The sequence below is a fragment of the Anticarsia gemmatalis genome, chromosome 7 (genome assembly GCF_050436995.1).
Source record: "Anticarsia gemmatalis isolate Benzon Research Colony breed Stoneville strain chromosome 7, ilAntGemm2 primary, whole genome shotgun sequence".
Lineage (NCBI taxonomy): Eukaryota > Metazoa > Arthropoda > Insecta > Lepidoptera > Erebidae > Anticarsia > Anticarsia gemmatalis.
The window spans coordinates 4,184,081-4,198,930 of NC_134751.1; the positions used below are offsets into that span (position 1 = coordinate 4,184,081).

At 34.3% G+C, this 14,850-nt stretch overlaps 1 protein-coding gene across 1 annotated transcript; it reads right to left on the reverse strand.

Annotated features, from left to right (window-relative positions):
* Window positions 1-964: 964 nt before the first annotated feature.
* On the reverse strand, window positions 965-13,462 carry LOC142974315 (cytochrome P450 4d2-like). The gene is made up of 11 exons (XM_076116564.1): window positions 13,098-13,462; window positions 7,195-7,301; window positions 6,241-6,331; window positions 5,817-6,002; window positions 5,250-5,319; window positions 4,693-4,886; window positions 4,322-4,431; window positions 3,351-3,484; window positions 2,938-3,038; window positions 1,512-1,688; window positions 965-1,200 (listed from the first exon to the last, which is right to left on the reverse strand). Exons 1-11 carry the CDS (start codon window positions 13,246-13,248, stop codon window positions 1,040-1,042), a joined length of 1,482 nt encoding a protein of 493 aa, XP_075972679.1. The 5' UTR covers window positions 13,249-13,462; the 3' UTR covers window positions 965-1,039.
* Window positions 13,463-14,850: the final 1,388 nt, after the last annotated feature.

Sequence of the window (14,850 nt, forward strand, 5' to 3'; positions counted from 1 at the left end):
CCTTTGATGTGGCTTAACGACTGTTATCTTAATTGACAACAACCGGGACCGACTTTTTACGTGTCCTCCGAAGCACGAAGAGGCCCAGTTCAAATACCACTATGTGGTCACCCATCTATGGAGTGACCGCGCCAACGTTTGCTTAACCCTCAGATCGTTTACCGAACGGTAAGCGCAAATGGCTGTGGGCGCCTCTATTAAACTTAATAAGGACGATAATATCCAATTCTGTGACCTTAATAGTTACCTTGCAGTTACCATAATAATCTCAAACAAGTTTTCAATATTGATTTGTAAACCTTGTACATTGATCTTGTTATTAGAGCTCTATAGATGCCGGATATTTTGCTGTTTTTTTAAGCGTTTCATATCCAACGATAAAAAGGGAAACCCTATTACTAAGTTGTTGCTGTCTGTCTGTCACCAGCATGTATGTCGTGAACCGTGACAGTTACAGATATATCAGTAAAGTAATAATTTCTGTACCTCGATTCTCTACCACTATCGACTAACGACAACCGGCTAGCTATCGAAATTTTGACATTTAGAATGTATTGCCAAAATATCTCCTACGGCACCCGTCAGAGGCGCTCCCCTGCTTATTTCAAATACATACATCTTGTTTTCCTTAAATCAGCGCAAAGCTGCTCAGTTGCTTTTTACACTGTTTTGATTAAAAATTTAATCTATACTAATATTATAAAGCTGAAGAGTTTGTTTGTTTGTTTGTTTATTTGAACGCGCTAATCTCAGGAACGACTGGTCCGATTTGAAAAATTATTTCGGTGTTAGATAGCCAATTTATCGAGGAAGGCTACAGGCTATATAACATCACGCTATTTACATCACGTCATTAGGAGGGGAGTAGCAACGAAAAATTATACAAAAACGGGGAAAATTTTGACCCATTCTCTTAGGTGACGCAAGCGAAGTTGCGCGGGTCAGCTAGTAAACTATAACGTCCTTTGATGGTAAAATAATGTAATTTATATAATAAACCTCATTGTTTCGATCGCCTTATACAATATTAATACACAACTTATGAATTGTTTCTGGGCATCAGTTTGACATGTACTCCATTCTTAGATCTGAGCACGAGATCGGCGCTGAGCTCCGGCTGTACGTGCGACGGTAGTATTATGAAGTGTTTGATCATCTCCGTCAGCGTCACCTTCAGCTCCATCATCGCGAACTTTTGACCTTTACAACAAAATATATAAACACGTGTTACGTTCTGTACATTATATACATAGTTTCTGCGATTTTAATTCATGATTTCACCTAATATGCAAATACGACTTGAAGTTATTTTGTCATGAAATAATTATAATTTGTAATTCAGCTTATGTAAGATTAAATTAAAATTAAAGTACTACTTGACTTAACTAATACATGTCATTTAAAAATGATAAACAAATCACAGTGAGGGAATTAAAGAATAAGATTAAAAGTTCTTCTTGTTAACTCATACTTAGTAAAATGAACTTAAAGCACTATTTTGATATTATCACCTATACAGTTCCTGGGGCCGGCGCTGAACGCGAGCCAGTTGAAGGGGTTCTTCAAAGGAGTCTCGAAGCGCTCCGGCCTGAACTCGAGAGGGTTTTCAAACAACTCCGGGTGTCGCTGCATTCCGAATATATTGATAATTACTGAAGTGTCTTTTATGAGCTTCATACCTCCGACTTCTGAAATAACAAATGGTTTTGCTGTAGGTAACAGAATCTATCAACTAATATCACAGTAGTTTCAACGGTTTAGCGGTGAAAGCGTGAGGCATGCACTCATCATTGGACTGGTATTAACCGACTAAGCAGAAAATTAAAAGCAAGGAATTTCTCCTATTTGTCCACAAATAATATATGGATATATTGGTGATAAATAAGTTTTATAGTCGTTGGTAAAAACTGCAGTTCAGACAGCCCCGGGATATTAAATGTAGCTCCTAGATAGCTGACAGACATCCTTATTGCATGTAAATAATATGAAGTTGTAAGTATGTGGTTTTAGGTGGTACAGGTTAAAGTTCTAAAGTTTTTATTTAAATAACATCTTCGTCTTATGACACGTGTTGCTTAGTTATGAAGGACGTTGTCTAAGGAAAAAGTTTTTATTTTTATTTTTTGTAGTCGATCACGAAATATTTAAAACTTGTTATACGACCACAAACAGGAAACATTTAAGAATAACAACAAATAAGTATTTATAATACGATACACGCAATAATAACTTGTTGGTTGAAAAATATATCATTGATTGTATCATTAGAAGAATTAATTTGATGCACTTTTTTGTTTTTTTTTCTGAGTTGCTGTATGAGCTTTATCTTAAAACAAAGTAGCCTATGGCATTCTATGGCATATTAAATCCAATGTAATTTGTGAGTTAATCACGTAACTAAGTTGAAAGCTAGTGTACGTCAAATTGATGGCCACTATTCAGTACATTGCTGCTTTGACGTAATATGTTTACCACTGTTATCTTAAAGAGAAAGCAATGTACATTGTACAGCATAGCCGCTTTAGAATAGTTTTCATCTGAGATACATTATAGCCCCCTTGATCAGTCGTTTAACGTGACTGGCAGTTTAATTTCTTCTACGTACTAACCTTCTCGATAGCTACTCGACAGTATTAGGAACTCTCTTTAACTCGACTCCCAACATTCAGTGCTATCGAGTATTGAGAGGCATTGGCATTTAAAATGTTTTGCAAAAATATTTTCTACAGCTTGCTGGATGTCGGTAGTCTAATATCCAAAGTTTGACAGTAAAAATGTACTCCCCAAAATAGTTCTTACGACGCCCATTAGAGGCGCTGATCAGATTTTCATACAAGATTTCTCGATAGCTAGCTTGTTGTCGTTGGTCGATGGTTTAAGAGAATCGAGCTACTGATCGTATTACCTACCAATTCGTGAAAAGTATAATGCTCTTACCACAATCTTTGATTATTTGTCTTTGGATGAGCGGTACTGGCGGGTAAAGGCGCATGGATTCTTTGATCACCAGCTCCAAATACTTCATCTGATGAAGCTCACTGAAATTGTAAAGAATTACTGATTAACTTTATATTTGAAATCATTCGTGAAAAATTGGTTCTTATAGGGCGGACAAATTTTTGCCCTTGCCGATTAGCACATCCAAGTGTCAAATGAGATCTAAATTATTAAATCTCGATACTTACGAAAGCCTGCTAACGTGTTTCAGATTTCATATACACGAAAGTCTATTAAATTTTTTAATCCTTTGTTTAAGTACACTCGAATGCTGATATTTTCTAATATGAAAGAGTAAGACCTTATTTAGCAGTTTTTTTACAATACACATTTATCAATCTGATCCAACTCACTTGTAAGTAGGGTCTCTGTTCATGTCATCTCCGAAGATAGTCTTGAGTTCGTCGTAGATCTTGTCCTGGACGTCTCTGTGTTGAGACAGACAGAGCAGAGAGTACACGATACCTGATGTTGTCGTGTCGTGACCCTGTCAAATATATATTTCAATATTTTATATATTCATCCGAAAACGCATTGCAGTCTTAGCAGAAGTGAAAACCGAAAACTTGACACTTATTTATAAAACGTAATGGATTCCCCTATTACATGGACTAAGATTACAGTAACATTTATATTACCTCTATTTACAAATCAGCCGAGGTGTTATAAAACAATGTCTTAGTTTCTATTATACTAAGACCTAATAATCATATATTATAGACATACATACTAGAGGACTGGCCCGACTTCGTCTGGGTATAGCACAATTTTATCTGCTTTGATCTAAGAATTTTGATCCCATCGATCCGTAAAAACCTTGTTCTGACAATTACGAACATATTAACAGAAAGATTATTCATTTGGTTTTTTTTTTAAACTCTCGCGTTGCATGTTTAATGTAATTCCAGTCAGCCTGGGACCACGGCGAGTGCAACCTGCGCCGAAACGTCAGGCATTTTAAGGTAAAATGCGTGTTCGCGTTAATTCCCGTATTCTATTATACATTATCCATTTGGGTTTCATTTCAGTGATTCGTTTTTATTTATATAGATATACATATAGTAGGATTATACGCAATTCGAAAATGTTCATGTATTAGTTATATAATAGTCCTTAGACAGCCTTGGCATAGACAAAATTATCTACATTATAATAAAAAAATCTGCATATTTCCATAATAAAGTAGGTGCACCAAAGATCACTATCAGCTGCATAAGGCTACGGGTCACTGATGTTTTAAGTTATAATTTTTTTAAATCTTCGATAGCTTCGAACCTTGTTTACAACACTTTCTACTAAGTTGTTGGACCATACTAGAACTGACCTCAAACATGAAGGTGTCGACCTCTTCTCTCACACACTGGGGGTCTATTCTTTTACCGTCAGCTTCAGATAACAGTAACAAATCCAGGAACGCTTGCTTGTTCTTTATACCTTTCAAATACAAACGTTTTTTTAGTAAATATTTGCTTTACTCATTTAATTACCAATTCATATTGTAAACATTAATTTAAGGCACTGACAATCGTAATAGATCACAGGTTTATTTCGTGTAATTATTTCGCATTGTTGCAAAGTACGTTATTATGATTAGCTTGCAATGACTGAACACAATCAAAGGAAACAAACTAGATATTTCTTGATGCATTCTTTGAACTGTAATGCGTAGTTAGATATAAATAATTATATACTTACCCACATCGTTAATTGCATGACTTGTAATATTAGCCTTCTTCAGTTCCTCGCGCCTGGCTTCAATTACTTTATTTGATTGACCGTGCAATACCTTCAGGGCTTTATCCTGTTTAGTCTTGTATGGCAGGAGGTTAAATATCGCGTCTAAACCTAGGAATGGTATTTGCATCCTCATTGATAGAATGGTTGATAACCTTGAATTAGAGATATAATTTGAATTGTACGAGGCTGATTGGCAAAACGGCGCTAATGATTTCAGATTATTTAGATGATAACAAAGCTTATGAGTGCACTACTTCTACTAAGTCTGTTTGTATTAACATTTGATGTAAGATGATTTACTGTGTCAAGATTTAATTTCTTAAAATCTTTATCAAACTTTATTATTCATATTTTGTAAGTTTATTTTTTTTCTCAACACTGCACATAGCAAATCATTTACATAACATTGTTACATGAAAATGTTAACAATTAAAAATTAGTTAAATACTTGTAAAAAGTTTATGACAATTAATTAACATATCTGACTTTGACTTTGAACAAAGTGGAGGACTTACTCATCGATTGACTTCACATATTCAGATTCGCTATGTTTCTGTGCGTCCACACATACACCCATTATAGATTCTAGAAAAAAATAAAATCCATTAATTTTATATTAATTTAGTATTAGTATCAGAATATTAACACTTCTATCAAAGGTTTCTGTAATAAATGGAATCTAACCTATTTATATTGACTCATGTACGTTTCGGGGAATTCAGGGTCGATAAATTGATTCAATGTGAATCTATTCTAATATTATAAAGCTGAAGAGTTTGTTTGTTTGATTGTTTGTTTGTTTATTTGAACGCGCTAATCTCAGGAACTACTGATCCGATTTGAAAAATTCTTTCAGTGTTAGATAGCCTATTTATTGAGGAAGGCTATAGGCTATATATCATCACGCTACGACCAATAGGAGCGGAGTAAGAACGGGAAATGTTACAAAAAATGGGGAAAACAATGACGCATTCTCTCTTATGTGACGCAAGCGAAGTTGCGCGGGTCAGCTAGTCATAAATAAAAATCAAGGCTAAATATTCGTGACTATTATTGTGATTAAAGCCAGAAAGTAGTCTCACCAGTTACGTTGTCAAGAGCAGCGAGAGCAACCAGTGGGAACATGTCGATGGATGTGCGGTCCGTCATGTTGCGCAGTTTCTCCGTCAACACTCTCTGGTTCTTACAGAACACGGGCAGGAAGTTCTGCAGAATGTTGAAGTGGAAAGCTGGCGTCAGGAACTTACGATGAGTTTTCCATCTCTGACCTAACGACATAGACAAGTTTGGAAGGTTAATTTTAAAGCACACACATACATTAATTGAATTAACGTGTCAGTTGATTCTTATCTAAGGTTGTCTTTTTTATAGACGTGTAATTTCAAACATGATTAAAAGTGACAAAACGAAGATTTAGTAGTACGAACTTAATCCACGTTTGTTAATAAGGCGGTGTGTGAGGTCAGTGACCTTCTTACTTAGGTATCTTAACAACTGATTTATTACCTGTGGATGTTAGCAGTCCTTCTCCGAGCCAACAGTTTAGGTAGCTGTACGAAAATCCTTTAGTTATATAGTCCATGCTTGTTATTATCGGCTGAAATATAATGTACGGTCAGTGTCGAAAAATCGTTGTACATATTTAAAGCATACTTTTCAATGAAAATAGTGAAATGACTGCTGCATATTGACTTGAAAGTAATTTTACAATCACTGTGAATTATTTGTTGACCAAAAGCAACAAATAAATTTATATTTTCATACAAAAACGTACGACTGAAGTTATGATAATGCCAGGAGTTTACTTCTTGAAATATAGAAGCAATATCACGTGCTCCCAATTTAGAAACACATTAACTGCATAAGTTGTTTGAGAATTTTATTTTTGACAGATGAAAATTAAAAAAAATATATGTTTGTTGTTATTAAACGTAGGGAAGATTATAATGAAACCTGAGTTTCTTTAAACTGTTAAAAGGATGTGACAGGTGTTATAGCCTCTAATCAGCACCAATTGAACAAGAGCTAGTTTTCCTTTATTCCGGGAGGAGATCCTGGCCCAATAGTGGAACGGGGTTTATAACGTGTATATATTAATACGTAGGGCAAAAACTTGGAACCCCTTTTTACGAAAAATGCGCGGACGCAGAAGTAGGAAATTTGCCACTCTTACAGTTTGTGTGCAGGACGAGCGCAGAACGCTAATATTTTATTTAATAATAATGCTTATAAAGTAAATTAAATCGATAAATAAAACATTATACACACACTACTACGCAGCTGACATTGCCTATATACATAGCACTAACATAGACATAGAGTTCTGTTTTATATCTTTACTGTGGTCTTACTGAATGTCACACATTTTGATAATAAATGACTTATAAATTTAAATTAATTATAGTCGAATTTCGACTACTGGGCGTCAACTAGTAGAAATAAATATAACAAAACACATACCTCAATGTATTTTGGGTGCGTCAGCAACACATATGGAGTAGAGAAGAGATGTACTCTCAAAGCATCGCCATATCTATGTACAAATTTGTCGACTAGGTTTAAAAATTCTGAAACAAATAGTATATAATGTAAATCCATATGATTTGAGGGGCACGAGTTTTTGAATTCGATTCCAATTTCAGCAAAGATGTCTAGATAGAAAGAATAGATAATATATGCACGTTCGCGTTAATACCCGTGTATAAGACTAGAAAATAAACCTATTTTAGGCAATTTTATTTCAAACCATCTATATTAGAACCTGATTTTTGTTTTTATTAGGAGAGTAAGAAATCGTCGTTTTATTTCTATCACCATGTAAGTAATTTCTTGGCAGTGTTAACATTTTGATGTCATTGGCTAGAGAATCGAAACTAAATTAAAATTTTACTCTCCTGAAAAATTTCTTAAAATGACTTACGTGGTGATAGAACTTAAACGAGGAAATACAAACACAGATTAACCCTCACTACCATCATATGTTTATCAGTGTGGAAATACTGCGACATTTCCACAAATAGCTATTACTAGATATGTAAAAAATGTATTATTAGAACATCTGTTTCTTTAGTCTATGGAAGTATTTAAAATAACTCATTTATGTGTCACCAGATGAAGATGGTAAAAATATTACTTGCTAACAAAGTGAGTTGCGATTTTTACATGCCTGATATTATTATAATATGTAGGTAGAGTATGTGAATATAAATGTTTTTGTAACGCGTGCTGATCAGAAAAATTAACTGCACGTTTGGCGCAGTGGTTAACGCGGTCACCTCGCCGCAATAACCGTAGCGCCCGCGTGTGGTGGGTTCGAATCCCACCCGGGATAAAACTTTGTGTCATGAGTACGAGTATTTGTTCTAAGCCTGTTTATCAATTTATCTATAATGCAATATTATGTAGGTATGTATTTAGAAGTATGTAAACATGTTTATCAGTTATTTGGTTACGGTAGCACAAGCTCTCCTTAGTATTGAGTCAAATGACCGTGTGTGAGTTGTCCAATGATATTTATTTATTTAAAATGTATCTGTAGCTCAATTTTCTATAGTATTCTAATTGGTAATATCGACTAGCAAGCGCTTTATAACTTAAAATGCAACATGCGTTAGGGGTACTGATCAGTGCCTCGATTCTCTACTACTATCGACTACCGACAACCGAACTGTCATCGAGAAATTTTGTATGAAAACCTGATCAGCGCCTCTGACGGGTGTCGTAGGAAACATTCTGGCGGTACATTCTAAATGTCAAAATTTCGGTTGTCGGTAGTCGATAGTGGTAGAGAATCGAGGTACAGTTTTTCATACAATTCCTGATAGCTTTTCACCCTCCAATAGTGGATGGAATATCTTAACGTCAGTATTACACCTAAACTACACGGAAGTTAGTTTTTTGCGCCACGTAAAATCAACGATTATTATTTTTTACTGGTAGGCATAGTACCGACTATAAGAAATCGCTGTACGATTATCTATATTATACAGTATGACTGGTGAGATACCTTCAATACTTATGGAGAGTACTCGGTACTCGATTCTCGTATAAAAAAAAATTGGACTTGATATAAAAAAAAAAATTAATTACTTAAGGAACTTAATTTATTATCGAAATTTCTCTAAAAGTAAGTGAAATTTGGATAAATCTGGGGGCACGGAAGTGCCCCCGCAAGTCGAGCAAAAAAAAAGCGGCACGGCCGTAACATCCTTTTCTCGAAGCAATTCGGGCTATTTTTGACACCCCTATAATTTCGTTGTGGATAAAACAAGAAGCCTGGATTTTCAGCAACTAATCAGTCATTGTATAAACACGGTATATTTAAAATTTCAGTCAATTTGAACTAGTAGTTTAAGAATGACAACTTGTTAAAATTTTGAGTTTTGTCACTCACTGATTCACTGATTCACTGATTCACTGACTCACTGACTCACTGACTCACCGATCATCAAAAGTCTAAGGTACTTCTAGCAAACTTAGAAGCTTAAAATTTAGAATACAAATAGGGTTTAGTGTCATAATCATGGGAAAAATTTAATATTTTCTAATTTCGGTCCAGTTTTCTTAATACACCAACTGCAACAATAACTTTGTAATCCCATATAAATGTATAAGATTACAAGGTTACATTTGCAGTTAATGAATTATTATTACTGTAGAAAATAAAATAAATAGGTGTAAATAGGTACCTACTATATGGGGCATAACGGGAGGGGGTAAAGGGTGGGTAAGGGTGTTTAGCCCATGAAACTGAACAACATTCCCATAAGAAAATATGTTGAATTATGGAAAAAAACGTCTTTCCATACAAATTGGACTTATGTTCGCTCTACAAAAAGAAGTGAGATGCCATCAAAAACATTCTGTAAAAACCTCAAGTCTCGCCGTAAAAAGTTGTGAGATCTATATAATACCAAGTCGATTAATCTATTTAGTCTCTACTTAAAGGACCTTCTGTCTTAAGTTATTACGTATGTTATTATCATGCCAATTTTAAAATAATACCTTTAAAACAAATAGATCGACTTGGACAAAAAGTTGTGAGATCTATATAATACTATATAGATCTCACAACTTTTTACGGCGAGACTTGAGGTTTTTACAGAATGTTTTTGATGGCATATTATACTCACGACACGCTTTACTAGTTTTGTTGCTAAGCGACAAGCTGTCAAAAATGGACTCGTCCATGTATTCTGTGTTCCAATTATTCCGCAGTTAAATACTGGACTCTCGGTGTACTGTGTACGAAGTTTACTAAGAAGTTATTTAATATTTAGTTTTTACATTATTTATTTCTTGATATAATATGTTCGCATACTATCACGTCCTCAAATATTGAAGGTATCTCACCAGTCATACTGTATATAAAAATGAATCTCTATTTCCCTTGGTTAAGCCATCAGGCGTGAACGGCTTTCCTTGAAGTACATGGATGATTCTTACGAAAAAAAAAAAAAAATTATGAATTAATTAAAAATAGGCTGTTAGGCGATACGAAGTTTGCGGGGTCAGTTAGTAAATAATAGTTTACAGAGTGGCGATTCCCTGCTACTATCGACTATCGACAACCGGCCAGTTATCAAGAAAAATTGTGTAAAAATCTAATTAGCTTCTAGCGTCACCGTAAGAACTGTTTTTGCACAAAATTTCATTTGTGAATCTCGATCTGTTAGTATCGCGGTTTTTCTTCTTTCCTTCTTATTCATAAAAATATATGAAGTTATGAAAGGCTTATAAAGAGGTTTGTTTCTTTCACTCCTTAGCGAAACGAAAAAGAGAAAACATATTGCAGTAGTTTTATAACTAAAATAGGTTTTTAGTGTGTTTATGAATAAGAGGGTTAATTTTATCGTATTTAGAGGTCGACCAAGTGTCAAACTTTTATAAGCCTCCAGAAAGCCTAAGACGTGCCTTAACGTCTGTTATCCTTATTGACAACAACCGGGACCGGTTTAAATACCACTATGTGGGCACCCATCTATGGAACGACCGCGCCAAGGTTCGCTTAACCCACACATCTTTTACCGAATGGTGAGAGCAAGTACGTCGCAGTACTGAAATTCATGATTGATGCGTGATGCTATTTTAATAGCACGTTCAGACAATAATGACCAGTTTCTATGACTTTATACTTTATTTAAACAAAAAAAATGATACCTTATCAGTATAATTAAGATAATAATTGGCTATTGACCCTTTATCTATTGTCGTGAAGATATATTTCTTACAAACGGTTTCTAAGTCAATTAAATGTTAACTTTCAACATTTGACAGAATACAAAAATAAATATTTTAAACTTTATATACTTGTTAAAAAATAACATACATAATATAACGCCTATCATAACCAAAGGTGTAGGCAGAGGTGTTCGACATACATTCGCATTTCCCCATTAACAATGTTAGTCCCAGACTCGAGACCAAACAATTTCTTAATTCTTAGTTTTAAAGTAACTTGACACTTTGAACCAAGTCATTTACATAAGGAAACCTATTTATTTATCGTTTCTTTTCGTAAAATTTATTGTAATGTATTCGCATTACGTGATTCTCGTTGCCATAGATTCGGTTTACATAGCAAATCACAAATATATCCGCGAAACAATTGAATTCGTTGCGGATGTCTGTAATTTAAAGAAATTATTCATTTATGACGAACTTCACGTCACGCGGCTCTGTTCAAGTACAAAATTTCATCCTTCATTAAATCCATTGGGATTTGATTTACGTAAAATAATACATAAATGAATATTATTGGAAAACTCACACACGGTCATTTGATTCCAAACAGAGCAGAGGACTATGAGAAGTTACTATGGTAACCAAATAACTGATAAACATACTAATATTCTTTTTAAATATATACCTATTTAGATACATTAACAACCAGACTCAGAACAGATACTAATCACAAAAATATTTGTTCCGGGTGAGTTTCAAACCCACCATACGAGGTGACCACGTTAACATAAGTAGATAAGTAATAAACATAGATATTATTAATATACGTAATTCAAAAATGATAATGGAAAAAGTAGCATATGCGTGTTCCCGAGTTTTTGACTGCATATGTAGTTTTTGCAACAAACATAAATCCATTCTTTCAAATTTTTCGCGTATACAATAATATGAGCGTCCCGTCCCGGCATGACCGGGGCGACACCGAGTTAAATTTAACAATTTATCTATTCGCGAAAACCACATGAAAATCCATTCAGCAAATACTGAGTTTATTAGCAGATGGACAGACGGTGGCTTTGTTTTATAATATCTAGTGATTAGAAGGAAGTAGGATGCTAAACATGCTGTATATAATTTCTTTAAATGTGTTGTGTCATTAATAAGATGTTATGTTTGATGTCTACATTATGTTGCAGCCGCAAACGCTCTTCGCTTCAACGATGACATTGTTGAATTCATACTTACATTGATGCGCCTACTATAACTCAAAGAAACTGCACAAAATTTATATTAATTCTTAACATCATTTCATTCATTTCCAAGCTTCGTTTGAATGAAGTTTTAATCTTTTAAACTTACTATAATTTGCGATAGTACGAAACCAAAAACTGATTTAGACAATTGATAGTTCTTGAACATCAAAATTGGGTATTCGATAACAGTCAAATCAGCTACTCATTACGAAATGGCAAAAACACATTTTATTACAGAAATAGACTGTAGTGACCTCAAGATGCAATCAAATGAGTTCCCAATACAATGTTTCTGTCTGTAATAATTACAATTTCTACATTATTTACGAAAAAAAAAGATACGAGTACAAGTTTAATAATTTTTCGTTAACCCAGTTAAATATCCATTTGTCACGAAAGTTCAAATTCATGGAATAAAGTAAGACTACTGTTGTCAATTACGAGGTCTCAGATGTAATTAGGCGTTTTTATATAGCTTGGTAGGGTTTGTAATATTATATAGTATAGCTAAAAACTGTCCCCGGGGTGGCTACTGTTTGAGCTTACTTTTTAATGTAGTAGTAATAGCACAGGCGTAATTTCTATTCTTCGCTATATATAAAAAATATTTGTGCCCTAAAATAATGTATGCATCGAAACGTTATGTACGATTGTTTGACTATTAGGATTAGTTCCTACGCTACAAGGTTTATAAGAATTCAAAAGAATCGTATTCTCTCTTTAAAACGAATTGGAGCAAAACTTTAAAAGTATTTCGCTAATGGTTCTGCCAAAGGCCCCAAAACAAACCTAGTAAACATAAAAGAAGGTAGGTTGAAATAAATTTGCTTAATTTTTTTTCACCATTGTCACGTAAATCAAATAAAAACATATTTATACATTCGACTAATTTATGTGCAGTTATGATTGTTTAAAATTATAACTTACCCGATGGTTTTACAATAAACAGATGTGCATTCCCTAAAAGCGGTAAAGGGAAAGGTCCGGGTACATTAATCCTAGTGCTCTCACTAACTAAACGTATCCAAGACACCAGCAACAGTAACACTACGATGACAGATAACAATAATAACAACATTTTATTTATTTATCACTACACGAACAACCGCTTTTGGTGAAATACATAATCAGAATGCGAAGTGAGGTCGTGCTGTGATCAACAAATTACATTTGAAATTTTTTTTAATATAACGGTTCAAGGTATATATGTTCTTGAGAAATCAGTTATCTTAATTATTTTTTAACTTATTTATTACTAGAAGGGACAAACACCTTCGCTTGTGTGTAAATTGATTGTTGAAAAAAGAACACAATTGGATTTCCGATTCAACTACCTCCATGATAATTTAATCAAAGTCGGTTTGGCGGTTTCGCCGTAAAACAATACTAGACATACATGCACTTTAATTAACTTATGCATGCAAGTATGGATACGAGAACATTAACCAGGGCGGACTTGACCATTAACAAGTGACTGTAGTATTTATTATTCATCATATTGATCCTAGCGTATTTAAAAAAAAAGTTACTTTAAATGTCAAAACCAGTAATCGACAATGTTCATGACTCCAATCCGCACTAAGTCAGAGTGGGGTAATCAAGACTTAACCTACCGTAAGGTTAAATGTGATTGAAACAAAAATACTACATTTGGAAATAAATGATAATTTTTTAGGTTTACCCGAAGTTTGGAATAACCCCTGTCCACTAAATTTTCGTAAATCTGCTAGTTTGACAAATTAAAAACATCGGTCTGACTCATTAATTGCCCAGTTTGTGGAGGTGATTAAACTACATAACATAATGGGCTTCTAATCGAACAAAGCATAATTATATTTCATTAAATGTTATTACTAAATGTTAGAAGATTTGTTATAATTCATCACAAAAACTGTCCATTCAACCTTCACAATGTTAGTGCTATGTAATAGGGGGCGAGCAATGTCATATAAATCCGGGCCGACACTGAGACTCAATTTTTATATAAATTCGAAAAGGCCAATAGCACAGTGAGCAGTTGTACATATATACAGCCACCCAGGTCACATAGACGAACAAAGTACAAACATCATAAACAAGAAATCTGTAATGCGATTCAACAACCGGCTAGCTATCCAGATATTTTAACGAAAATCTGATTAGCGCCTCTAGCGGGTGACGTATGTACTAATACTGCAGTAGATTTTTTCAAATGTCCCACTCACGATAGTCGATAGTACTTGACTGTAGAAAACCGCGCTACTATTTATCATAAGTAAAATGTACAAAGGTCTCATATTGTCATTAGTCACATGCATTTACCGAGGATGGCTAGATTCTAGGAAATTACCGTTTATATGGTAAAGTGATCTGTAGTAAATAATTTACGTAGGAATGTGATTTGTGGAAAAAAACAATGAGTGGTTTTCTGGAGTATTTATCATGACACATTCATGTCCGGTAAACTGCGTCTTTTCGTAGCATTAGTGAACACTTGTGAGTGGCACAGGTATGGGGTATGAATTGAGGGTCCATAGTCAACTTCTCGGTGATTATCCGGAGCATGGAGATGGCGTCATGGACCTTCGTGCCGCCATATACACGTAATGTCATCGTAATAGCGCCTACCGTTTTTCTATCTTTATAATTTGTGGTTTGTCATCAAAAATCTTTTAACTGTTCATTATGTCACGCCAGTATA